Source organism: Daldinia decipiens (genome assembly GCF_022478715.1).
Source record: "Daldinia decipiens strain CBS 113046 unplaced genomic scaffold F4813scaffold_28, whole genome shotgun sequence".
NCBI classification, from domain to species: Eukaryota; Fungi; Ascomycota; class Sordariomycetes; order Xylariales; family Hypoxylaceae; genus Daldinia; species Daldinia decipiens.
In genome coordinates, this window is record NW_026054571.1 from 81,479 (window position 1) to 107,448 (window position 25,970).

At 47.0% G+C, this 25,970-nt stretch overlaps 11 protein-coding genes across 11 annotated transcripts; 8 read left to right on the forward strand and 3 right to left on the reverse strand.

Annotated features, from left to right (window-relative positions):
- The first annotated feature begins 88 nt into the window (after positions 1-88).
- Positions 89-953, forward strand: F4813DRAFT_156396 (uncharacterized protein). The gene is made up of 3 exons (XM_049239019.1): positions 89-413; positions 501-664; positions 745-953. The coding sequence occupies exons 1-3, from the start codon at positions 174-176 to the stop codon at positions 815-817; spliced, it is 477 nt and encodes a 158-aa protein (XP_049097557.1). The 5' UTR covers positions 89-173; the 3' UTR covers positions 818-953.
- Positions 954-1,528: 575 nt separating this feature from the next.
- F4813DRAFT_398037 (uncharacterized protein) lies at positions 1,529-2,326 on the forward strand (the record flags this gene model as incomplete). The annotated part of the gene is made up of 1 exon (XM_049247998.1): positions 1,529-2,326. A coding segment is annotated over one exon (738 nt), but the record flags the coding sequence as incomplete, so codon positions are not given.
- A 1,438-nt stretch (positions 2,327-3,764) lies between these two features.
- Positions 3,765-4,493, forward strand: F4813DRAFT_398041 (uncharacterized protein). Its single transcript, XM_049247999.1, has 2 exons — positions 3,765-3,889; positions 3,955-4,493. The coding sequence occupies exons 1-2, from the start codon at positions 3,821-3,823 to the stop codon at positions 4,333-4,335; spliced, it is 450 nt and encodes a 149-aa protein (XP_049097559.1). The 5' UTR covers positions 3,765-3,820; the 3' UTR covers positions 4,336-4,493.
- A 55-nt stretch (positions 4,494-4,548) lies between these two features.
- Positions 4,549-5,978, reverse strand: F4813DRAFT_391447 (uncharacterized protein; the record flags this gene model as incomplete). Its single annotated transcript, XM_049247166.1, has 2 exons — positions 4,549-5,327; positions 5,438-5,978. The coding sequence occupies 2 exons, from the start codon at positions 5,976-5,978 to the stop codon at positions 4,549-4,551; spliced, it is 1,320 nt and encodes a 439-aa protein (XP_049097560.1).
- Positions 5,979-9,286: 3,308 nt separating this feature from the next.
- Positions 9,287-9,966, forward strand: F4813DRAFT_156461 (uncharacterized protein). Its single transcript, XM_049239020.1, has one exon. It carries the CDS (start codon positions 9,460-9,462, stop codon positions 9,811-9,813), a length of 354 nt encoding a protein of 117 aa, XP_049097561.1. The 5' UTR covers positions 9,287-9,459; the 3' UTR covers positions 9,814-9,966.
- On the forward strand, positions 9,756-10,568 carry F4813DRAFT_366597 (uncharacterized protein). The gene has a single exon (XM_049244055.1). It carries the CDS (start codon positions 10,119-10,121, stop codon positions 10,416-10,418), a length of 300 nt encoding a protein of 99 aa, XP_049097562.1. The 5' UTR covers positions 9,756-10,118; the 3' UTR covers positions 10,419-10,568.
- Positions 10,569-12,066: 1,498 nt separating this feature from the next.
- F4813DRAFT_366617 (ARM repeat-containing protein) lies at positions 12,067-14,450 on the reverse strand. Its single transcript, XM_049244056.1, has 3 exons — positions 13,938-14,450; positions 13,209-13,718; positions 12,067-13,149 (listed from the first exon to the last, which is right to left on the reverse strand). The coding sequence occupies exons 1-3, from the start codon at positions 14,169-14,171 to the stop codon at positions 12,241-12,243; spliced, it is 1,653 nt and encodes a 550-aa protein (XP_049097563.1). The 5' UTR covers positions 14,172-14,450; the 3' UTR covers positions 12,067-12,240.
- A 358-nt stretch (positions 14,451-14,808) lies between these two features.
- Positions 14,809-17,384, forward strand: F4813DRAFT_366624 (uncharacterized protein). Its single transcript, XM_049244057.1, has 4 exons — positions 14,809-15,256; positions 15,319-16,413; positions 16,468-16,882; positions 16,981-17,384. Exons 1-4 carry the CDS (start codon positions 15,073-15,075, stop codon positions 17,324-17,326), a joined length of 2,040 nt encoding a protein of 679 aa, XP_049097564.1. The 5' UTR covers positions 14,809-15,072; the 3' UTR covers positions 17,327-17,384.
- Positions 17,385-17,533: 149 nt separating this feature from the next.
- On the reverse strand, positions 17,534-21,675 carry F4813DRAFT_366627 (STAG-domain-containing protein). The gene is made up of 3 exons (XM_049244058.1): positions 21,081-21,675; positions 20,807-21,015; positions 17,534-20,732 (listed from the first exon to the last, which is right to left on the reverse strand). The coding sequence occupies exons 1-3, from the start codon at positions 21,559-21,561 to the stop codon at positions 17,856-17,858; spliced, it is 3,567 nt and encodes a 1,188-aa protein (XP_049097565.1). The 5' UTR covers positions 21,562-21,675; the 3' UTR covers positions 17,534-17,855.
- A 199-nt stretch (positions 21,676-21,874) lies between these two features.
- F4813DRAFT_366628 (UreD-domain-containing protein) lies at positions 21,875-23,440 on the forward strand. Its single transcript, XM_049244059.1, has one exon. It carries the CDS (start codon positions 22,228-22,230, stop codon positions 23,218-23,220), a length of 993 nt encoding a protein of 330 aa, XP_049097566.1. The 5' UTR covers positions 21,875-22,227; the 3' UTR covers positions 23,221-23,440.
- Positions 23,441-23,623: 183 nt separating this feature from the next.
- On the forward strand, positions 23,624-25,838 carry F4813DRAFT_156510 (RNA polymerase III RPC4-domain-containing protein). Its single transcript, XM_049239021.1, has 2 exons — positions 23,624-24,315; positions 24,379-25,838. Exons 1-2 carry the CDS (start codon positions 23,787-23,789, stop codon positions 25,608-25,610), a joined length of 1,761 nt encoding a protein of 586 aa, XP_049097567.1. The 5' UTR covers positions 23,624-23,786; the 3' UTR covers positions 25,611-25,838.
- Positions 25,839-25,970: the final 132 nt, after the last annotated feature.

Sequence of the window (25,970 nt, forward strand, 5' to 3'; positions counted from 1 at the left end):
AATATCTATCACCAACTCACGCGTCTTCGTTCTACCTATTCACTCTCCTAGTGTCGACCCAGATCTACTTATAATATGACCTAGAGGCTCTCTAAGCTTCTACTTTCCTAGGAATTCCTAAGCATTCGGCAATCTCCCATAACTCATACCTTAGTAAACCCAAATTAGTTAAGATGGGAAGCTTCACTTTACGAACCGTGCTGTCGATCATGGCAGTTGCTGCGGCAGGACTCGCGTTCCCTGCCACTCAGGCCCCAGCTCCTACTCCCGCGGCAGCTCCCTGCACAACGGGCGCTCCCGTCGTGACGGCCGGGTACACTATCAACTACGCCCCAGCCGTGCCGACAGTGGCGTTCCAGAACGGATACCAGCCCGAGGAGGCGTGGTCCAGGAGCCACGTCATCGGCACTTACGTGAGTACACCAGTGTTATGTTACTATGATATGAAGGAAAGGGGGGGCAGATCTAAGAGAATGTGGCTAACGATAATATGCGGACAGACCTTTGGTGTCCCCGAGCCGGTCGAGTCCGGCTTCGCTTATGCCCAGTTCAAGTGCCAGTACTACTGCAATAATGCCGGGAGCGTCGGCTCTGGCAGCTTCTTCGTCAACTACGCTGGCGAGGGGAGCAATATTGGCTCGTATTGCACTTGTTTCGATGAGCTGTAAGTTTTGATCTCTCTCTCTCTCTCTCTCTCTCTCTCTCTCTATATATATATATATAGGCTGACACGATCGCGTATAGGCTGCAACCCGAGGGTTTCGTCGCGAACGATGAGGCTATGGTTGGTGGTTGGAACCATATCTGCGCCGAGTAAGGCAGTTAGTTAATTAGAGCAGGAGAGGCGTGGTTACCTCGGGGATCGAGAGGGTTAGGTACCTAGGTACGCAGGCAATTGCAGATTAATTATGAATTACGGTGTTTTATTTGTAAAAGTTGACGCAGTCGTAATTGGTTCTAAAATAAAGTAACTTGTGCAAAGTGTAGGGGGTGATCTTGGCGAATGAATTATAAAAAAAAGAATCATAAAAAAAAAAGATTTTGGTTTGGAATTGTGTATACTTGTTTACTGCTTTGCTACCTGTTATATAAATTTACTTAGATTTGGCCTTTAATCGGGACATTTGCTATGACCCCTATTCATACTAGAAGCACCATAATAATTGAGAGTATACAATATGGATTCTTGAAGCCAATCAAGCCTCTCATTTCCCCTTGTACACATCAAATCAATATTCTACCGAATACGGAAATGTAAATAGAATTGCCACAACTATTCACTGTTCAGAACTCAAATATAGCAAACACAGCACAATAACGAACGCGAATATTCAGGCAATGCGAATGCTAACCTAATCTATCCCTTCCCACCATTTCCTGTGTCTATCCTTGAGAGTTTTAGTTAAACGAGCGGTCCGTTCTTACGTCCTTATGCTGTTGTCAAGTAGACAATCATCAATCCCCAAAGCTTACTCAAAGCAGGCTCCTTTCCCTTCCCAAGCTACAATCTTCCTATCTCATCCGATCTACTTTCCCTTATTCTCATTCATCTTCTTTTCATCCTCCTCCTCCTCGCCCTCATCCCCATCCTCATCATCAGACTCGCCCACCGGCCACGGCCGCAATTCCGGCGCATACGCCCGCCACTCCGCCCCCAGCGGAGTATCAATGCCATCCACCAGGTCCCTGTCGTCGACGCGGGAGCCCTCGGGCGTCACCCAATACCCCGTTATCGGCGGGGTCTCGCACGGAGCTGCATACGTCGCCGGGACGTCTTCCGGGAACAGGGTCTTGGCGCGGCCTGCGCCCCGGGTCCTGGGCGGCGGTCCTCCGGCTTTCGCGCTGGCGGGCGGGCCGGTCGGGTCTTGCCGCTGGCGGTCGTCGAAGGACAGCCGCGGCGTGCCGGGGTTGCTGGGGAGCGTGCTCCGCCACTGGCTGGCGCCCGGAGATGCGGCTGGCTTCGCGAACCGGGTTGGTGCTGTCGGCGTGGGACTGGCTAGGTCCGGGCTGCCGTCGGGGGGCGAGCCCGAGGACGTCCGCGGGGGACGTGGGGTCTGCGCCTGGGGGGTGGATGAAGAGTCTTTGGAGGGCTTCTCTGGCGTGTTGTCCGTGGTGGGAGGGTTTGCTGGGCCCGGGGATTGAGTATCAGACTTCAGAGAAGTGCCCGGGCCGTGGGTCGCGTACCAGTGCTCGAAGAGGCCCTTTGTGCCCACGGAAGAGCCCGAGGTTGTGGGAGGGGTTGGTTTGTTGGGGTCCGACATCGTGACTGAAGGAATTAAGTGTGTGATGTTTAGTAGATGGTCTTCGCAATGTTGCTACTCAAGGAGGCGATTTGTTGTGAGTTGGAAAGCCAAGCTGTATGAGATGAGGTCGGTAGGGTTGGCCTATATGTATATTCCTTGGTGGCATAGAAGCACTATGTTCTCATTGCTTCTAGCTATTTCATTATTTGCGTTTCCTCTTTCAGAGCTTCTTGAAACCTACTGATTGATCCCTTTTGCTCATGTTTGTTGAGTGTTCACGTTGCTTTCTGTGTGTCTAGGCAATCTCAGATTTTCACCTGCAGCATACTCAAAGCTCTAAACAAGATCTGCAAGTATATTAGACAAGCAGCATATCAAAGACTAAAGACTTCTAAGGGCACACACTCAATTTCCTGCAAGTTGGTTTGTGCATGTTACTTTTACATCATGGCCTTTTTGTTGTTTTCGTAAAGTCTAATCACATTATGCGTCCTTTATTTAATTTAGTATAGGAAATATCCGATAGATTCTAGATGATGCATGCTGCCTAAGATCTGTTGATTCTTATCGCCGCAATTGCCCACATGCTACGAAACTTCCTTTTCGTGAATGATTGTTTGTATCATATTAGGAGTTGGGTTGTGTTCACTATCTGGCCGTATTCAAATTCGAAGTAACAATATACCTTAATGTTATAAATGAGTACCTACCTTAGGTAGATATTATGTCGCTATTTGGGATAACTGCTAATTATGGAAAGGGGTTCTAATTGTAGCATCCATTGATATTGTATAACTTCCAGTTAACTACTAGTAGTTATACAGTATTTTGTATACTTAGGAGCATCTAGTCTCGCAAAGACTTTAGGCAATTGGAATAGCCTTTTCAATACATGAAAGACTATGATATTGGTCAACTATACGCTCTAGTCATCCAGTTTCTAATTAGATCAACATGGTTTCCAGTGCAATTAGACCCCCTTGTAGTCTCTTATTGGTCGTCGTATTCTAGTATCAATGATAATTAATGACTTATAAGACACCATATCCCTCTAGCATAGCCCTGTGAATAGATATTATGAGCACCGATGATCGTAGTACTAGTAGCGGTACCGTATTTCAGTCAAATACGAGTTTTGATTGGATGCAAATTCCGCAGGAAGGGGTCGTGCTTCTATCGGGTCTTCTATTACGAGCCCGGTCGTTATTCTCGCCAATAGGCTGGTGTGCTGGGACCTTGTCATAGGCTTACCGCCACGCCACACCGCCGAGTATATCCAGCCCTACGAAGGGTTCACGGCGCCACACTCGTGGTTCCTACTGTGTGGTTCGCCCCGGCCAGGAGCACACGCTCTGTTGATCGCGATGCCTGTGAAATTGCGCTGGCAGGTGTTGAGTAAAATGGAAAAAGGAACTGTCGATCAACTAAGGGGTTGTTGCTATAAAGCAAAGGCTAAGAATCTTGGTTTCTTGGTCTCAATGTCATCAGCAAGAACATCTCTGTTGCAATCTCAACCAACTCCTTAAGACTTCAGATATACCCTCGGTTCAAACACCAAACCAAATCCTTCCATCACAATGAAGTTCTCCATTGCGTTCGGTTTCATGGCTGCTGGCCTCGTTGCCGCTGTCCCATCGTCCAACCAGGTATGACTAAAAAAATCATGCCCCTAAGGTGTGCATAGAGCATCAAGACTAATACTAAGCCAAAGCTTCGATCCGTCAGCGACGTGCTCCCCAACCTGAAGCGCGACGTATCAGGCGCCGGCTTCGTGCACGTGGGCTCTGACAACGTCGTGCGCGCCTTCGACAAGAACTTCAACGTGGTGGACTACGCGAAGCTCGACGACAAGGGCACAGTCGGAAAGGACCCCAGCGCGGACGTCCTCGCCGAGGCCAAGCTCGCCAAATCCAAGGCCATCGAGCAGACCTCTAAGCCGCGCCAGCCGAGCCCCCTCGACGCGCGCCAGGAGAAGAGCTGCCCTAGCCAGTCTTGCCCGGATGACACCTACTGCAAGGACCTGTCTATCTACGGATACGACTGCTCGACTTGCCTGAGTGTCACGCACACCGTCGGTAACTGCCAGAAGTAAGTCACGGGGAGTCCTGGCGGTCAGAGAGCTTAGACGTGGTGGTTTGAACGGGGCGTGTTGTGAAGGAGTGGAGGATAAGTCGCGCTTGTGGTTGCATCGAGGAGAGGAGTCGAAGAAAGAGTTGTAATATTTTTATTCGCTGCCGCTAATTAAAGCGTAATCCATTGAATATATATCGACTACGTCTTTGTCTATTTACTAAGATATCGGGATTTATCTTCTGTGTCCATACCTTGCCCGTCTTGCCCGGTACAACCTTTCCAATCTGTCCAATGCCGCAGATGCTGTAGCCGGCAGGGTTCGCGCGGGTGGTGGTGGTGGTGACGCACCGAATAATCCGAGCTGTTCCTCTGCAAATCGGCTTTCCTCTGCAGTTGGTCGATGTTTTGGAAATAGATGTCCCAGCTCCCGTCCTCGCTCTTGTCTCCGTTGAACTATGTCGATGAACCATTGTGGTGCGGTTTCCCTCTGGAATAATTCATGGCCGTAATTTCTAAATATCTCATTGATGGCCGCTTGATTAAAACCTGGCCTAATACCTTCCCAGTGATCGCCAGAGTTGTGAATCCAAACAATTCGAGTTCCGGGCTCAGTTATCTGCATCGCAAACGGCCTTTGGCCTTCGCTGTAAAAACCAGCTACTAGGGGCGGAACCCGTCGTCGAAGCCGATTCTCTTCGCTCTCCTCATATGGCAGAAATGGTGGGCTGCTGTGAAGGCGGCTCCATTCGCTTATAACATGCGATAATATCTCCGCTTGAAACGGCCCCGGCATGTCTCGGTCTTCTGGGGTGACCGAAAATGAGACATCATATAAGCCTCTACTTGCATTTTGCCGATATATGTCTAATAGATCATGGATTCTCGGAACCCGAACCCCGGGAGGGAGGATATCTTGGCAAATTAGACTATCAACTAATGCCTGCACGCCGCAGAGGCCCCTTTCCACATAGTTTCTTACCACAGCGAATCCCAATCCAAATCGATATAAAACTGAACAAGAGTTAGCAATTACTTCTCTAGGTGAAAGATTAAAGGGCTCGTCTATCGTCGATTTATAGATGCAGACAAGTCGGTAGGAAAACGGGGAATAAATTACTTACAGTCAGCCAACGGAGGTAATTGGCTATCATCTTCTTCTTGTTGGACCTGCTCTTCCGCCCTCTTTATCGGCCCTGCTGGGGTTCCATAGCCTTGCACTCCTTTAACCACCTCCGCCAGTACATCTTCTGGGATCACCATTCCTCGGTTTTGTCCCGACGATGTCTCCGAAGACGTCACAGGAGGATTCACTACTGCTGGCTCCTCGTTTGTGGTCTTTCCAAATAATAACGGATCTATCCATCCCCAGTCCGGCAGCCCTTGCCCTGTCTTTGGCCTTTGCTCTGGCTCCAGCTCTGGCTCTGGCTCCGGCTCTGGCTCCGGCTCCGGCTCTGGTACTGGTGGCACTACTGGTGGTGTTGGTACTGCCGGGCTTGTTTTCTGTTTGACTGGTGCTGGTTGTTCTAAACCTCCATCTTCCGATGCTCTTCGCTTTCTCGCTGATTCTATCCATTCCGGTGTTGGCGGCGCAGGCCGTCTTCTCTGCTGCCTCGCCTTTACGCTCGGGAACCTCCTGGGTCTTGGTGAGTTCCTTTTATTCATGATTTTCAAAGGGGAGATTGCGTTTGGTGAGAATTTTATGTATGAGTTTTGATCTACAGGACAAAATAAGTCTCGAGAGTCATAAATAGAATGCCTTTGGCTACAATGGTCTGCTTCCTAATATACAAAATCGATCATAGGGATTTTGGGGCTGTAGCGCTCTAATATTCGACACTGACTGTTAGAATAAAGAAAATGTTCAATGCCCGTGTTCGAATACCTAGCTTGTATCTTTAACGAAGTATTCCTAGGACCTAGATAGAGATCATTTTGGCAGACATTGTTTCCCTATAATGGGATTGTTTGGGTAGTAGAATATACACAATTTATATTTTGCCAGTGAACTCCTTGCCACCTCCGATTAATAGTTACAGCATGCGGAAGTAATTAGAATAAGTCAAACGGTCCTAAACTATAACGCTAAAGTGGTCCTATTAGAAAAGCTTCCGCACGGGTCGGCCCTTAACGTTATGATGATGTTAAGTTTGTACCTATATTAGAGTTGCAATTAGGAGGTAGCCATGTCATCCAAAGCTGTCAAAGCTGCCAAAGCTGCCAGGGCTGCAGGTGGCAAAGTACTTTAATAAATGGACAAACTTTCAAGAGATGCATTTCCATACATGTACCTTAGGTACGTACATGTAGGTACCTATGTACATAGTAAGTTGTCGATCTGCTGAGTCAGCAACAACCCCCTGAATCAACGTCACGCCAACTTCAACAGAGAAGACTGTCCGATAGATAATCCAGAAATAGTAAAATCGATTTGATTTGGATACAATATTATGGTCTATATAATTATTTCGTTTGGAATTTTAAACGATGTACTATTTAAAGCCTTAAAACGCAAAATCCATGATCTTCAAGATAGAATATTTAATAACACATGCGCCTTAAGAAAAGGAAAAACTCGCTTGGCAATAATTAATGCAATTATACTCAGTTTGAATACTCTATAGTATCTAGGTGACTTATGGTTCGGTATCTTATGGCGTTTACGGGTTGATTTTCTTCGACTTCGGACCTTAGATATTTACTGATTCAGCAAGCATATTAACAATTAAATCATGGATAATTTACATAGTCGCTAATATATTCGAGGGCCAGGCGAAAAATAATAAATAAACACGTATTTTGCGTTTTTAAGTTAATTCACTGTATTGCTTAATCAACTGACCGCGTATCCAACGCGATCTTTAAGGATACGTACTATAGTTCAAACTTAGCACCTGGATCAACACATCACTACAACAACTTAGATCTTAGTACCTTTGTATGACCGAGCGTACGTCAAGAAACCTTCAGGTTGGTACGTATCGTATCGTATCTCTGATCTCCATAATACGTACTTCCTATCCAACATCCATAGTGTGCAAGTTGTAGTTGTATTGATTTTGCTGTGGTACGTAGGTACACACTGCTGATTTAAAAAGAAATCAAAATTGGTAAAAAGATGCTCGTGCATCAATAATTTCTTATGGTTCGAAGGTACGTTGATTGCATGTACAATAAATATTAATCGTACCTGAGGTAGCTAAGGTAGGCAACTATCTTCGGATTCAGCTACATCAACAAATCAAGTATAGGAAATACCTAGTAGGCGCCTCCTCTAGAAGGAACTGTACCTGCCAAATTAATATTTTAGTAGGAATTCATGAGGTTTGCTTGTACTGATACAGGTGTGACATGTATTTGTATTGGCACTCAAAATCACTCCAAATCGAGGGGCGACATCTGTACAGTCACATACATTGAATCACTCTACAGATCAAACTTAAAGAAGGTACGAACCTGATTTTACCTGTGCACAATTTTGAACTTGCCATTAGAGTTGTGATCTTGCAATTTTTGATTCTAATCAGCCTCGCCTTTCCCACTCATATATAAACATCCCCTCCCCCCAGTCATTTTTGCACTTCCAACTTTTCAACTTTTCAACTTCAACAACAACAACAACAACAACAACAACAACAACAATCATAACACTACTACAACAGGCATGTCACTAAATAATAATATTTTACACATCACATTCCCTTCCCATACCCTAACCCAACATTACCCTCTTGATGCCCCAACCATCACACAATTTCCCTTCCTTCAACGCCTTACCTTCCGCTCAAATCCCCAAACACCTTAACATAACACACCCTTCCCCTATCCACTACAACATACTAGATTGACAGATATATTAACCATACAACTTTACTCAATAGGCCTAGGAGGAAATGGACGGATGGATTTGGTAAGTCAACTTTTTCATAATTCCTCCAAAGCCGGTTTTCTTGCGACACTTTTCCTCCCCAACCATCTTGAACAGACATTCCTACCGCTACAAGATTATTCACTTCACTTCAAACATACACCACTTTACATAAGCCGCCTTAGGCTGCAACCTGCCCTTCTACCTTGCATCTATGACTTGCCCACATTACCTTCATTACTCATTCACTTCAATCTCATTTGCCCCCTCCCATCGCACCAATCCTCTTAAACTACACAATACTTTCCCATTCCTCTTTTGAATTTGTGGTTGAAACCTCATATCTCTACCTGAGCCCAACCTTACTCATGTTTCAAGAACAACTTCAACAGCGGCATCAGAAATGACAGGGAGATTAAAGGGGAAATGCGACATCAATATGAACTGGAAACGACCCAAATTCAACAACTTTATTTTACAGGACACTTTCGACAAACTTCAGCATCAAAACACCAAAGCTTAATGTTATATACGCGACTATTTCGACAATACTCGACCCCTGGGATTCTCAGCAAATATTCCGGCCAACATTTCCAGGCTCACTTCAGCACGACTCGACGAATTATGACATGAATTGCCTAGAAAGAGGGCGGGAAAGAAGGTTGTAAATGGAATTAGGCACACACGACAGTTACGACGACTCCATGGATGATACTACTAAACGCCTAGAAAGAGGGTGGGAGAGAAGGGTAAATGGGTTTAGGCACATACGACAACCCGATCGAGGCCAGGACATCCGGATTTTCTTTTGTTTTACTATTCTTCTCTGACAAAGTCTTCCTAAACCACCGCAAAGAGCCAAGCAGTACTGATCGCCGGTCCCTGGACCCGCCGTGGTTCACCACGGTGGAGAGAAGCTCAAGTGTTCCCATGTTTGTTCCAGAGCCAGCTCAGAAACGCGGGGCGACTGGGTGTGAGACCACTAGGATATCCTCGGGAGCTTGCGGGGCCCAGGGTTGAATTTATCTCTCTTGATCTCTCTTGAGCGATTGTTCTTCTCCTTCCCTGCCTCAAGCACGGCCTGCGGGGCCCAGCTGAAAACCTCACGGTTCTCTTCTTCCCTGCCTACAAGGCACGAGGCACGCGATGCGCGATAGGACAGGGGGGACAGCACCACCTGCCCTGGACGAGGATGAAAGCGTCGAGCCTGGCTCCGTTAGTAGTTTGTAGAACTCGCTCGGTTCGTGGTTTGTAGGCCTGCTATAAGACTAATATCTGATGTGGGAGTCCCTCTCTGGTGAGGAACATTCGGGTCTGTGGTGGGTCTCCAGCGTGGGACATAGCTGGTCTTCGTCAAGCTTGAGGTCACTTGGCGGAGGGGTTTCGGCCAGGCCCATGATGCCGCGGTGGTCGGTCGATGGAGTTTTGACCTTCCCCTTTTTGCCCCTTCTCCTTTGTACTTTCTTATGTACTTTCTTTTCGCCTTCCATTCTACTATTTTTCCTGTCAGGCTTTTCTTCTCTCTTCTTTTTCTTCTTTTTTCTATCTCTTCCGTTATCCTGCCATCCTTCTAACTTGCTATCCCACCCACTTGCCGGGCCTTTTCCCTCTCTCCTCTCTTCTCTCTACTAATCATCATTCCAGTATATCAGCTCTCATCCAACAAACCAACCAGCCATGCCTTTGATGCATACTTGTCCAACTCCATCTTCCTCCCACTTTTCTATCCTATCCAACTGTCAAGCCTTTTCCAGTTTTACCATTTATCCATCTATCCATCTGCCAAAACCCCTTCCTATATTGCCAACGGGCTTCCTTCCGCCCTACCCATCCATTGGACCATTTTCTATTATCCTGTCTTGCCATTCTCTTATATTACTCTTCTGTTACCATTCCACCCTGCCTACCAAACAACTACCATTCCTACTTTGATACCGATGCCTATTTTCCAAGCCTTCTTTCTATCCTTATCATCCTACCATCCAGCTAGCCTTTATTATCCAACAGCCTTTCCAAATTCATATTTTGCCAATCTTCCACCCTGCTCTCTTCTTATCCACCTAACCAGGCACCCAGCTTCCATCCTTTTTCATCACCACCTCCTCCAATACTCCACCGGGCACACTTCCATATCAACGAAAGAAAATTATATTCATGAAAAGAAAAGTGGGCGGGCAATCCCTCATTCTGGGAGCGGGAAAAAAAGGGCGGGGAAAGTTTTAAAAGAAAAATATTAAAAGAAATACAGAATGAAACAGAAAAAAAGACCTAGAAAAGATGAAGAAACCAAAAAGGAAAAGGAAAAGAAGAGAAGAGAAAAAAAAGAAAGGGAACAACCAGAAACCAAAAACAGAAAAGAAAAGAACTCCTAGAGTTCACCATTTACTCAATCCACTTTACAGGATACTGGATGGTATCACCGTGCGATTTGAGAAGTTCGATCCACAACCAGGATGCTGTCTGCATCACCGTGCGATCCGAACACCCTACTTTTTTTTTTTCATTGCATAGCCTAGCTTGCTGGGGATGTGAAGAAGAAGATTGATAGTGAATGAATATTCTTGCTGAGGTAGATAGTCCCAAACAACAGTGTGTTGTCTAGATTACCAGGTAGTCTTTGATGGACAGAGAAGGTTGTAAGACCTGTATATGATAGGAAGCGGGAAACACTAAAAGATAATAGTATGAGGTACTGTTAAGTTAGAGTATGGTGGGATAGCTAGGGGCTTGGAGATGAGTTGTTTAACCATCATGTAATTACTTTTAATAGGTCTCCCGAGGTTGTCGATAGCTCTCTCTTTTAATGCATAGTAAAAGGGGATCTTGAGCCTCGCAGCAAATATATAAAATATATATTACCTTACCCATTCTATCAAGTACCTAACCTAGTATAAAAGACTAGACCTCGGAACATTCCCGGCAGAACACCCACGTCAACCTGCTATAATGTTACCCTCGAAGCAAGGGCTTAGGTAAGGCAAGACAAAACCATTATACTACATAAGATATAGATTTACCTTTCAACCTCATGGACCTACTCGCATTCTCCGTCAGTATCCAGTAACTGGAAGAGAACTTTTTATCGGCATGAGGCATTTAATCAAGCTATTATACTTAAGAAGGGTATTAACTAGGTCTAAAGATCTCACTCTCCGCATCCATCGAACCACATGGGTCTAACATTCCAAGGCGTTCAAGGACGGGCCCAATAAAATGGAACCTGGAGTTATTGGGTATAGACAATTTGGGTATAGACAATTTACGTAGGCGGGGGAATCTTCTTTGTCGGGCATCCAGACTTTTTACGTTGTACTACATGCCACTACACGTATGCAGTTATAATTCGTTCGGTATCTCAAGTAATGGACAACGATCAAGTAGCTAGTGAATTTTTAAGTTTTAAGCCACGGCATGCTTTCGGGTTAGGCTGCATTGCGGAATTATCAATTTTGGGGATTATGTTGGAGCCCGGCGAGTCATGCAGCATTGCTGAAGCTCACTGAGTTCTTCGCTAACGACTACATCTGGCGATGGTCCGTTACCACTTGGTAAGGCCGACGCATTGAGTCAACTAGCTGCTCGACAGGATTGGGATCATGCTCTACCACTTGGGAGCAATAGCATTAAAAGCACCGACCTTTCCCTGGTCCGTACTACAGTAGCGACGAAGTACAAACTTGTCGGACAATGCTTTTTGGTGATCATTACAAGATACACCGTGAATCCCTTCCCATTCGGAGGGTAGGAGCTTTCAAGCTACCATTAACGACCCTCGTATAACATATAACACATTTGTCTCATCCAACCACCTCTTCTCAGGCTGGAGCTTTAAAGCTACCAAGCGGCCTGTACTCTCTCGCGTGGTTGACCATGACTCAATGCTCCTCCTCATAACTTGATTAACACCATTCGCAATGGGACTTGGGTGGGGGATGGGCTAAATGCGGGGCAAAGCAGGGGGAAATGGGGGGGTGATATCGGTGCTGTGACTATGTGCTAGATTGCCCAGTGAATTCATGATATCGGGCCTCGCGAATTCCCATGTAAGGATACGCTGCCTTACATATCCATAGAGTCTCCACCGTTAGCGAAGTTGAAGCCGCCGCCTTGTGCGCCATTGGTGCCAAAACCGAACGTGCCATTAGCTTGGGTCTGAGCAGCCATACCCTCATCGGCATTCTCATCCTCGTCGGAGAAGTACTTCTCAATGATGTTGTAAGACTTCATATAGATCTCCTCGTTTGCGTTTGTCTGGCAGTCGTGAATCTTCTCCATACCTCCACACTCCTCAATAAAAAGTGCGTAGCGGTTGATGGAGTCTGGGCCTTCTCCAGCTGCTTGTTTGTCGAGATCACCGACCTTGAGAATATTCTCTAGACCATCTAGAGCGACTTGGATAATCTTGTTATCCGGGCACGCGAGGAGGTCACATAGCGGCTTGATACAACCTTGCGCAACCAGATATCTGATCTGCTCCGGCTTCTGCAGACCGCCACTGGTAGCATTGCTAATAGCCCAACATGCCTCTTTGCGGGTCTTTAAATCACCGTTTGATAGCAGATGAATCAAGGGCGGAATGATATTGGCGTCGATGACAGCCTGGATTTGTTGGGAGTTACCTGCGGTGATGTTGGAAATGGTCCAGCACGCCTCCTTACGGATTCCGTCTTTGTTGGAGCTAAGAAGCGACAGGAGGCACGACAAAGCGCCGCAGTTAATTATGACCTGCGTCTGAACGTCGTCGCCAGTAACAATATTACCAACTGATCGTAGCGCGGGTGTCTGCACGGAAGTGGAAGCATGCATAAGCAATTCCACCAACCTACGTGGGATACCGGCCTCAATAACAGCCTGTATCTTGTCATTGGATCCGTCCGATAGGTATGAAATAGCCCAGCAAGCATCAATCAAGACTTCATCGTCGAGTGAATAGACCAGCTTAGCAAGAACCGGAAGTGCTGGTGCAATCTGAACAAGTTAATACAATCAATATCATGGCAATGTAGGGTATGAAGAATATGACTTACCGTAGTCCAATCAGGTTGGGGAGTCTTGCCTCGGCAGAAGTTGCTCAAAGTCCAAGTAGCATTTCGAAGCATGCTAAGCTTGCGGCTATCACCTAGCAGGTTTAGCAGGGGTTTAAGGGCACCGCAGCTCAAGACGTAGTCACGGCATGATGGGCTGTCGCCGGCAATGTTGCCGAGAGCCCAAACAGCCTGCTCACGGACATCAGGTTCGGGGCTTGATAGTAGCTCGACGAAGATGGGAACTGCACCGGCCTCGATGACAACCTGAGTCTGGGTAGCACTTCCTGATGCGATGTTGGTTAAAGCCCAAGCAGCTTCGAACTGAACTAGAGTATGGGGTGACCGAAGGAACTCGACAAATCGAGTAACAACACCAGTCTTGATGACTTCTTCGATGGGAGGGTTTCGCTCCTTGGAAAGAAGCTTTCTAAACTTGGTAGTAGCCTGGATCTGTAGGTCAATCTGGTCGGAGAATACACCTTGGACCATCTGAGGAAGGTCTTCATTGAGCTGTTGGATCAAGTTGTCAGCATTATAATTTGACCGGTAGAAAGAAATATAGCGAGAGGGCGACGGAGGGTATTCAATTACTATTAGTCGCCAATAGCCAATAGTATGGGCGTAGTTGTTGTAAAGCTCCTGCCGCCGTAGTAAAGGTTTGAAGACAGAAAGGAAAAATGAAAATAAAAACAAAGCGGGCGGGAAAAAAATTTTGATCAGTAAACATACCTGACTCTCAGTAGGGGCAGATTCATCGTCACTGTCAGGAGCGGCGCCCAAAGAAGCGCCAGGGCGCGAATCGCCAGAGCCGATACCTCGTCTCTTGGCTAAGTTTTCTTCTCGCTTAGCCTTGCGAATCTCAACAGCCTGCTCCTCGCGTCGTCGGCGCAATTCGTCGGGCTTGAAAGTGCCCTTCGCCTTGTAGTTAGTGCGACGATGCTCGGGAATGAACCTGTCGGCCATGGTTGCTGCAGCAGTGAAATACTATTCGCTTCAAGCGCTGTAGTTGCTGTAGTGGCGAAAAGACCGGGACGACAAGGCGGGGTGATTTATTTTGATCGCCCGTGACCCTTAGGATGAGATGACGAATTAAGAAGGAAAAACAAAGTATTACGCCGGGAGAGCGAAATATTGAATGATTTGTAGATGGAGTAAAATGCACCTCTATTCGCCAGTGCGAAGTTGAGGAATACAGAGAGGGAGAGATGAGGAAGTTTAAAGTTGAAGAGTTGAAGAGTTGAAGAGTTGAAGAGTTGATCGTAGTGGGGGAAACTATTATGATGCTGGAAACAGCAGAAGAATTTAGATTAGAATGGATTTGGCGGCTTGGTCGCTCTTTCAAACCCGTTAGCGGGATGCCTTAAGGTTGGAACTGGCAGACTAAGGCCGCAGGCGTGAGGCATCCCAATCAAAGCCAATCAAAGCCCACAAAACTGTCCTGCAGCTACCCCACTTCTACCCACTCCAATTGCACAGACCAACGCACCGGCACACTGGCGTACCCTTCAAAGCCACCTGACTATCATGTGACACCGCAATTTGAAGGTACAAAGACACTTGACTCATTACCTGGTTTGTGCATATGTTATGCACTTACAATGCAAAAACTCTTTAAGTCTTGACGCGTTTCGGACGCGTGCTTCATGCTTCGTTCTTACTTGGTTCTTACTTGTGAACGTTAAACATTTAAGCATTTAAGCAGTTAAGCATTTGAACATTAAACACTAAACATTAACCCATGCATGCAACTTACCTCTTTCTCAATGTATCGGCTTATTCGTAGCCTAATCTACGGGGCAAATGCATCTTGCCATCCTTCCACTTCTAATATCACAACTCTGCATTATGCCAAATCTCTTTCAACATGACTTCCCGGCAGCCATCGAGCTCCACCGGACATTCTCGGAATGCCGATAAACAAGGCAAACTTCTTACTGGGTATCGTAATATTCGGGATATCCTTGATGGAGCTGTCCAGAACGGTAAATTTGTTAATGTTGTTGGTTTGGTAAAGGATCGTAGGTCTGCAATACAAACAAGGGGAGTTGGTAAGTTCACAACCATACATATACTTCCTCTCATGTAAGCCTGGCTAATAATTTTGGCCAAGATTGGAAGTCTGTTGTCACAATTTATGACAAGTCTATTGAAGACGAACCAGATAAGGGCTTAGTTATAAATATATTTCGGCCCGAGTTGTCTGAAATTCCCGAGCCAGATGCCGGCGATGTTGTATTAATAATTTACGCCAAGGTCCAGTCCCGTTATAATGAGTTCTCATTATTATCCCATAAATCGACTATAATTCATATGTACTCAGCAAGCAAGATTCCCAGGCCACCAAAGTCAGCAAAACAGGCCTTACTGGACCCAGTACGACCCAGTGATCGCCGACCCTTAGATAAGGAGCATGAATATGTTTCCTGGCTATACCACTCTACCAACAAGAGCGTTATACCAGACGCTGCCGAGTTCACCTTTCAAGTTGACCAATCTCGCAATGTCAAGGATAAATTCAAAGTCCTTAGTGATATCCAGGAAGGTCAATTCTGTGATGTTATTGTCAATGTGATCAAGGATCCTTTCGATCAAATGGACAAAGCCACATTGTGGGTTTCCGATTACACCGAAAATGACGCTTTCTATAAGTTCTCGTGGGACTCTATAGATATATCCGAGGGTCGGGATGGGGATCCGTACGGGTATACTATGAAGAACGTAACGCCGAACACCTGGCCTGGTCCTTACGGGAAGCGCTCGTTACAAATAACCTGCTTTGGTTTACACGGGGAGTTCGTCCGCGACGAAGTTAAGGCTGGCGCTTGGGTGAAACTACGGAACCTTCACATCAAGTATGGGCATAATGCCAATAATCTTGAGGGATATTTGCGGGAAGATCGCAGTGCCTTCAATCCAGGCGTTCAAATTGATCTCCTTTCTACCGATGACCAAAACAATATTGATCAACGACTCAAGGATGCCATTAGGCGGAAAAGAGACTATGAAAAGGCCAAGAAAAGCCAGATGAAGAACTTTGCTGCAAACGAGAGCGGCAAAGGAAACGGTGGCAAGCGAAAGGAAGAAAACCAAGAGGAAAAGAAAAGAGCCTCGAAACTGCGGCGTATGGAGCAACGGGCTCAGAAGTCCAAGTGGGGTGAGGAGCCAGAGCCAGAGCAAGAGGCAGGACTCGATCTTAACGAACTAAGTATGATTATTGGGTGTTTTCCTTGACGATCGCTTCTACTAATAGAAACAATAGTTAAATGCGAAAATATGGACCAACCAATTTTTCCTGTTTCTTCCATTATAAAACCCGTACCTTGGACAACAACAGTAGATGGCCAAGAAACGACATTAACACTTCCCTTTACTTGCGCCAAGTACCGAGCCAACGTCCGAGTTATAGACTTCCGTCCTCGCAAGCTAGAAGACTTTGCAACTTGGCGCAAGAATACAGAGTTTGATATGCTATCGGACCATAGCGGTGCTTCTGATTCGGAATCGGACGAAGATCAAAGCACCCTAGACCGATATAGGGGAGACAAAGTTTGGGAGTGGCGATTCTCATTGCTGCTCGAAGAGGCTAACCCAAAGAAAAAGGGCGAGGACAACAGCCTCTGGGTCGTGGTTGATAACACCGAGGCACAGATGTTAATAAACCTCGACGCAGTAGAGTACGTTCTTCCCACCGTTCCCCTTTCCCAACTCCAAGACAAACCCCATCTGTCTACAACCACGTCGATAGATCAATACCGAGCTAACATGTAGCTAGCCTTCGAGCAAACCCCTCCGATCTAGATCATCTGCGAGAACAGATGTTCAAGCTCTGGGGAAATCTAGAAGAGTGCAAGCAGCAAGAGCTGCAGAATCAGCAAAAGAACAAGCAACGAGTTGCCGCTCAACAACCACCAGATAGCACCCCCCCCAGACCACCAAGCAGCCATCCGGCTCAAAACGCCGTCCAGGGAGAGTCCATAGTGTCCAACAAGCCCTTCACATGCTGCATTCGTCAATATGGCGTTAAGCTCCCCGAGAGTGATCCTAGAAAGGCAAATGCCGGCAAGGGGAAGCGCTGGGAAAGAGTGTTTGGCATGTTTGGAACTAAAATTAGCTCGTGATTTCGCGTGGATCATCAAAATTAGAATAATCAAATTAATATATATTGCGCTTACCGAGACCTCTTCACTGTTGATTATCGTGCTACAGGACAGCGTCAAGACTTGGGCGCTTCCCTTAGGTTAGGTACTCAAGCCCGCAGACGTACGTGTTTACCTACCATCTACAGTTATCCATCCTCCCTTAACCTCAGTCACCAACACGACATATACCAAAGCAAGAGTTGAATTCAAGTATGTATTAATACACATCTAACAAGACAAAACAGGCCACCCTGCGGGGAATCGCATCACCCCTCAACTCCGACTCCGACTCCGTGCAATTACCCTTGTAGCCAGCCGCCAGCCGACACGGCTAATCACCATCGAGAATGCTCGCAGCAGCGTTCCGCTGCCTCCCATGCAGTGAAAAACATCGTGTAGCTCTAGGGGCGTACCTATTCTGTTCATTCATGCCATCCCGTTCAAAGCCGTAAGTACATGGACGTAATGTAGTAATAGAAGTAGTAAGTCATTCCTGCCTGCCGGCTCATTAATCCCCGATCACCTCGTCGTCTTCCATCGGCTCTCCGGCCGCTGGTCTTTCATCTTCCGAGTCGTCCTCGATGGGATCGTCAAGGAGCTCTCTTCGTCTGAGGTCCTCAACCGTTCCCTCTTCGGGCTCGGGCTCGGGCTCCTCCTCGAATGGATCCTCTAGTCTTATATGATCATCGTCATCATCCTCGATTACCAACTCCGCGCTGAGCGCAGGTTTCTTCGCAGGCTCCTTGCCTCTAGCCTTAGCGGAGGACTTCTTCTTTCCGCCTCTTAGTTCGCGAAGGTGGTCCTCGTCTAAATAAGCAACGACATCCTTGTAGTTGTTTCCTAACCTCGTCTTGTTACGGTTCAGCCGCTTCCGTAGCTTGCCAGCGTCTGGTCCAGTATGGTCGATAGTCTTAGCTAAGATAGCAAGGACAAGTTTACCAGTTAACTCGCACAGAATCTTCTCGGCTTTCAGCTCAGCCGCGAAGCGCTCTTGTTCCGTGAGCTCCTCGTCCTCGTCATCCTCAGGTGGTAGTTCGTCATCTAAGGGATCTTCGTCATCTGTAGGTTCGTTGAGTTGCTTATTGGCTCGTTTCGCGTATGCTTGTTCTGCCGCATCAAATATAGGGATAATCTCCTGGGTGATCAGGGCTGGGGGCATCTCTTCGAGGAGAGGACGCAGCTTTCTGTATTTAGAGACTTGTGGATCTTCAATTATAGGTCGTAGGAAAACGAATAGTCCGCACAGATCGCATGCAGTGCCGACAGCGAAAAGACGGAGATCATCATTAAATCCTCGAGAGGAGAAGGTTTGTATGAGGTTCGTGACAAATTCTTTACGTAGAAGTACCAGTTGATCAACCTCAGCATCAGAGATATCTGCATCGCTTTCAACAATACTTCGTAATCTCCTCACTTTCCACATGAAGTAAAACTGACATGCCTTGATAGCAAAAGCAACGACTTCATCTTCGGGATCATCCAAGTCTTCGTTTGACTCTGTTAATAGACCACGATGCACGATACTAATAAGGATCTTGATAGCTGGTCGGTCTGAGTCGGTCGATGTTCCCGGGGTTTCAAGGACATCAACGCAATCAGAAATACTAACCAACTTACTGAGCTTCATTAGGACCTGAGAGAGTTCAGTAAGAGTGACCCGGTCAAGATTGCCTCGAGCTGAGAGTTCACAAATCTTGTCTACACCCCGCAACGAATTAAGGGCGTTGTCCCAGAGTGCTGCTATCTTGTTGTCGGTCAATTCCTCAAGCTCTTCGTATTGTCTAGCGTGGATGAATGCTGCTGTTGCTTCGTTAAGAAGCCCCTGGTCAACATGGCGATTGAATTGGGTGGCGATTTCGTCAAGAAGTTTATCATACGTTGCCGAATTTTGACGCAACTGTTGGAATACCTCCAGATCGAGAAAATGCTCTAACCGGAGTACGATGGCGGCCATCGTAGGGTCCGATCCGAACTTATTCAGGAGACGAGGTATGAGCGCAGCTAGCTTCATACCAGCATCGTCTTGCGCATCTAACTCAAGCCTACCGACCCTCTTCTTATGTCTGTCATGCTCTGCTGAGGGCGCAAGGCTCTCTCTTACAGCCGCCGCAAGGACTTCAAGCAGAATAGCCTCCTCTCGTGGCTCGGGAGCGACAGCTTTCTTTGTGGCGGCCTCGATTGAGTTGGTTTTTGAGCTCGCCCTAGATTTTGTGCTAGTCGAGTGGTCAAAAAGTAGATAGCCGGCAAGGATTTGCCAATTGCTAACTTCAGGGATTTTCTCATAGAGCGCTTGAGCTGCCAATGCGATTCGTGAGTCTGGCATATTAGCGTTTACCACGTCCGCTGCTACGTCTAATCCGTGCCGTATCTCATCCTGCTCCTCATCTAGTTGAGCGTCGTATACAGCGAGATTCTCCGCGAGAGCTTTGATGTTGATCCAATCCTTTCGGAGCGAATCATATTCATCTTCATCTTCGTCTCCGAAGACTTCTTCTAGTGCGTCGTTACCACCAATTTCATCCACTTTATTCTCGATGAGCTCTTGAACCAGCGCCGAAAAGAAGCCGACGACAGCTTTACGTATCCTAACTTCGGAATCGAAGAGCAGTTTGTTGATCGAGTCGACTTCTTCAGGTTCAAGCATACCTGACGCGCGTAGTATGTCAACGACGCCAATTGCTGTAACACGAACAGAGACATCGGAATCTTTCGTGGCCATCTCAACAAGGCGAGGTCTAAATCTGTCAATGAAATGGGCCAGTTTCTCCGCATCTCGTTTCAGAACTCGTCCTAGCTGCTTGAGAACCTCTATTCGAGTAGAGACTGAAATATCTGACAACAGCCATCCTAAATATCGCAAGTATTCGGGGGCCATGTAGACTGTTGGAAGGGTGCAAATCCAGGTACCGAGAGCTTCGACACACTCGGCGCGAATTTTGGGGTCGATGTCGCGATAGCGGTGCACAAAGACAATATCGAAAAGATCCTTAACTTTGCTATCGATGAATTCGCGATTTTGATTTGCAGCATCAAGAGCCTTTTTTGTGTTCTCGATGAGATTCTTGTTTTTGCCCCGGCGATTAGACTCGGCTTGTAGAGCCTGGTTAGACTTTGTAATTCGCTCGTCAAGTTGTTCTGTCACCCCAATAAGAGAAGTGAGTATTGCTAGCCCTACCGTCGTTGCTGTGTGTCTAAATGGACGTAGGGAAGAGGACGACATAATGCCGACCCATCGTTGGATATTGTCCAATAAATCCTCGTCGTTGTAAAGAACATCAGTCTGGTGGAGGACACTAATTAAAGATTCGAAAAATCCAATAAGGAGTTCTCGAAAGTTTTTACTGCTCTTCGCCCTCGAAATAAGGGGATAGTCCGAAATACTTGTCTGTTAAGTGGCATGTCAGCCTATGCACGACATAGGAGTACAACGTTATCCATGGCTAAGTAACAATAACACACCTGTTGATAAGCGTCTTCTAATTCTGATAATCGGTTTGCAGAGTTATCAGGGTCTCGAATATCGTCTTCCGTTAGCTGCTGCTCACAGCCTGCCGCAAGCAAAACGCAGTTAATAACTTCTGCTAATGCTTTAGCATCGTCTTGCTGGTAGCGCTGAAACCAGTTCGCGGCGACGTCGTCAGAAGAGTCGCCAGAACCAAACACATCAGCTAATAGGATTGTCAGTACAACTAATTGTGTCTTGAAGGGTGCTATTGTCAAGCCAAGCCCTTACCATAAAGGCCTTCTCCATCAGGATGAACAACAACGACTCTCGCAGTCTTCTTGGGTCTATTTGGAAGCCGAACCGCGGGCGCAAGAGGAGCAGACCCGGTCTCTATTGGCGCGCTGCCGTTTACCTTTGCGCGCTTCGCCGCCGGCTTTTTGGGTCGTGGTTTTTGTTTAGACTTAGACTTCTTTGATCTGGAGGTTTGTTCTTCTTCCTCAATGTCGTCTTGGTCGTCTGGGTCACTAAGTTCCTCGTCATCATCTTCAACGGGAGTATCATTCTCGGCGTCCTCCTCATCGCGATCGCGGCCTCTCTTTCGCTTAGACGATGCATGATCGTTCTGTGATGAGTTTGCTTCTGGAGAGAATTTCTGAGGTGCTCTCACAACGCGTCCCGATCTTCGTCGCGAATTATCGGGGGCAGACGCGGGGGAGGAGGTCGCGTTATTATCGTCGGTTTCCATTAGGGGCAATCTGGATGGTGACATATGGAATTGAAGGTTAATGCGATGCGACGGTTCCCTCCATGAAATAAATGCGATTACTAGAAATGTTGACTAGGGGGGAGAATTCAGGCGCGTCTAATGGTGGGGAGCGTGTTTGGATTCGCCAAATTGAAAGTCGCCGGATTCCATCTTCCAAAAATTAGAGGTAGCCAAGGTATCTGGCAAGTGGAGCACATGTTCTTTATTTGCATTATATCGTATATACACATAGCCTTCCGATAACCGATACTACATAAATAGCCAATACTAAATAGCCAATACTAAATAGCCAATACTTTACTCTATCCGGGTCGTGCAGGTACGTATCGTACCCCTCCGTCTACCAATTCCCATTAATAGAATTCTCATGTATTACATACTCTGTTTGTCTATTACAAGACAGTAATGTCAACATGAAAAATTACTCTTAAAATCTATCATCTCAAACTACTACCTTGATAACTATCTTCGCCTTTTTTCCTTCAATATAATACAAAGTTAAGTGTATACTGAAGCTAATATTACCAACCATTTATCTCGTACGGAGCCTCGAGATAAGCTTCAATGACGAAGATCAGTTCCTGGTTGAAATCCTCAAAACCTTTTCCCTCACTAATATGAAATCAATTGCATGCACTTACTTTCCTCCCATCCTAATATATTTACGGGATGATCTCCCCGTTTCCAAAGTCGTCATCCCTCCCTGGAGAGGGCCGAATAGTTATCAAGTTATCACCTAACAACGTCTCGACGATTGAGAGTATCACTTATCAATACCCGCTAAAACTTATATCTCCCGCGTCTACCACCGAAACGGGTACCGTGTTGGTTTTCCTCTTGTCATATGGCGGAGGACTCGTCGGCGGAGACCAAATTAACCTCTCTATTGATGTACATCCGGGGGCGAGACTCAGCATCGTCACGCAAGGTCACACCAAGATTTTTCGGTCCGTTGCGCCTGATATCGTGACAAGACAGAATTTGAACGTCGAAATAAAAGACGGGGCTGCGCTTTGTCTCTTACCAGACCCTGTCCAGCCATTCGAAAGCAGCATATACAAGCAGACGCAGGTTTTCAAACTGACTTCTGGCGCGTCTCTATGCTTGCTAGACTGGGTTACCCAAGGTCGTACGGCCCGGGGTGAAAACTGGAGTCTTAGTCGATGGATTGGACGCAACGAAGTTTGGTCCACCTCCAATGCCGCAACATCTAAGGACCGTCTTCTAGTCCGAGATGCTATCATCTTAGACGGTACGAATAGGCCGATTGGATCCCCTACGCTTCAAGCGTCGATGTATGGGCACGCCATCGTGGGCACTTTGATCCTCAGAGGTCCTTTGACAAAATCTATTAGTGATTTCTTTCTATCCGAGTTTTCTGCACTACCACGATTAGGGGCTCGAGATTTCCGTAGCGCTGAAGCACGTGAGAAAGACGAAGCAATAATTCAATCCCCCCTCGAACGTTGGCGAACTATCAGGTTAGCGGAGGAGAAAGACAAACGGATACTCTGGTCAGCCGCCAACGTGCGTGGTTGCATAGTAGTAAAATTCGGTGCTGCAACCGTTGAAGCCGCACGGAATTGGATAGGGTCGATGCTCCTTCAAGAGGGTAGCATCGAGCAGCAGTTTGGCGAAGAAGCCTTGATGTGCGTTCGATGATATCCCGTATCATTTATCGATTCATCTTTTTCATGCTTCTTGAAGTTGCATTCGATTTCGTCGCTAGCAGTTCGGGTTGCATTCAATTGCGATTATAAGGTAGATAGATAGACTCAGGGTTTATATAGCTGTCTTTTATACGCGTGATCGTGATACCTCGATTTCACTTTTCGTCTTTACTTTTCGTCCTTACTTTTCGTCTTTTCACATGTGATATGAAGAATAGAAATCAGATGCTTGCCAACCGACAGCTGCCAACTGCCAGTCGCCTTATTCCATATGTACAAAGTACCTATGTACCTATGTAAATCTAGGATGACTCAGGTACAAGTCGTGCCCCACCAGGATTCCTTTCCGTAATACGTAGCAGGTCTTAGTTGAATTTAGCTCAACTTGCACTTACAAGAACTTTGCCCCACCAGAAACTTTTCCAATCAGTCTTATTCAAAAGACGTCAAATCAAAAGTCGAATTCATAGGTACCTACATATAATAACCTACATTCAAATACACCTAATTATTTTGTTATCCAGAATTACTACTCCCAGCACTCATGAGATAGTAATAATGCCGCCTCGTGGTTCACGTGGTGCGAGAGGAGGGAGAGGGAGAGGAAGGGGAGCAGCCAGAGCCGGTCATTCATCATCAGATACCCCAAGTAGAGCCTCACTTGGCGATGCAGAATCACATCCCGCTGAGAGTTCATCACAACCACAAAACTCTGTAGAAAGCGACGACGTGGTAGTTATAAGCACACCTTCTGAAGGGATTCCAATTGATAGCTCGCCGACATCCGTCCTTCAAAATGACACATCAACTACCACGTCAGTGAGACAATCACAGACGCCTAGTGCTGCGGCTTCACGGGCCGGTGGTCGATTCAGGCCTAAGAACATTCGGCGAGACGCTGCAGAGCGAGCAAGGCTGGAACGAGAGAGAAACCGTGACTTGGCCGTCAAGATTAAAGAAGAGGAACGGCAACAGCGAGCAGAGGGCCGGAGGGCAAGACGAGGTCGGGGGAGGGGTGATATATCACAGCGAGGATTTATCAGGAGAACAGTCACCGCTTCAGGCCCATTTTCTGCAATACCACAAGGTACGATTTTCTAATAACTCAACGATGCCCCACTGGATAACCAGCTTGTTAACTTGTAAATAGAGAATGTGAAAGGGGGCGCGGGAGGATGGGGTAGGGGAGCTAATGGCGGCGCTTCTTCCTCAAAAGGTGGGTTTACTTCCCAGTTCAACGCGCTCAGGTATCGGCCTAGACGAGAGAACGAAGATAGAGTCAATATTGATCTCCTGAACGGGACTACGGGTTACGACGAGGAAGGAAATCCCCTCTATCAGCCTTCCCGTTTCACTAAATCGACTGGAAATCTCCCAGTCGGACTTCTTAGAACCCACCATGAAGAGGATGAAGTTAAAGTTAAGACTACGGCGGAGCTTGAAGCGGAGGAGCGTCAGTCCTCTGACGATGACGAACTATTCGTTGCTCAAGCAGCTAAGGATCTACGCGAGATCGGCATGGAGGACGATAGCGAAGTCTGGCATGCTGCTCCAAAGAGTCAAGTCAAAGTCAAAGCAGAACCTGGTACGGAGCCGGAGGCAATGGACGTCGACATGGCCGATATTCCTGAGGCAGCCCAGGTGAAAGCACCTCCTTCACCAGAACTTAAGAAGAAACCAGTCGCGGACGAATACAGCGCCGCTATTGCGCAAAGAAAGCGGAAGGAGAAGGCAGCCAAAGACCCCGAGATATTGCAAACTATATACGACCTAGACGCTCAGTTGCAAACGCTTAAATTTAACGACCCCCCTAGCGGCGAGAAAGAAGGCGAGATAGAAGGCGAAAACGATGAAGGGAAAGAAGACGACGAGGCACCACAGGGCCAGGAAAAAGATGATCAGATGTACCTCTTCCAGCTACCTCCTATTCTCCCGCCGTTGGTGAAGCCTACAGATGGTACGAATGGTACGAATGGTGAAGAGCCAGAAGCTGCCGACCCTGCGCCTCGCGAGGATACGGGCCCGGTCACTACCAATAAGGTGAAGACGGAAGATGGCAAAGAGAAGGAGAAAGAGTATAACCCATTCGCAACTCTCCCGCCGGAGGGTGGTCTCATTGGCAAGCTCCACGTGCGCAAATCCGGCAAGGTGGAGTTTGATTGGGGAGGAACAATCCTAAGCTTAGGGATGGGTACAGAAACCGACTTTTTAACGTCGGCTATCATGATGGAGCAAAATATCGACCTGCAAAACCCCGAGGCGAGCACTGGGTTCGCCTGTGGTATGGGCCAGATCCTTAACAAGTTCGTACTGGCACCTGTGTGGGACGAAGAGGAGGATTGGGATCCTAGTCTCGAGGGCATCGACGGCCTGGATCAATAATATTTGGTGCAGTGACTGCACTTTATGGATATACTATGTAGGTTCTGCAAGCTCGTTCGAGGAGGCTACGGATTATTTCATAGCCAGCTAGTGTGAAGTTCAAAGCTATTTGACGTATCGACGTTCTTGGCTAGTTTGTATTGGGCTTCAGTTAGCTCCCGGCAGCCCGGTCAGTTAAAAAGGCAAAGGAAACATTAGTTTTGATACCCCGGCAACTTTCTATCATAACAGCCAAACCCAGTTCTTAAGGACCGTATAAGCTACGCGGCCCGGACATGACTCTTCCACATTAGGAGGAACTCATCCGTGCGGCCTCGTGCCTGAACTGTTAGTTACCCTGGTTCTTACTAGGAGAACTAC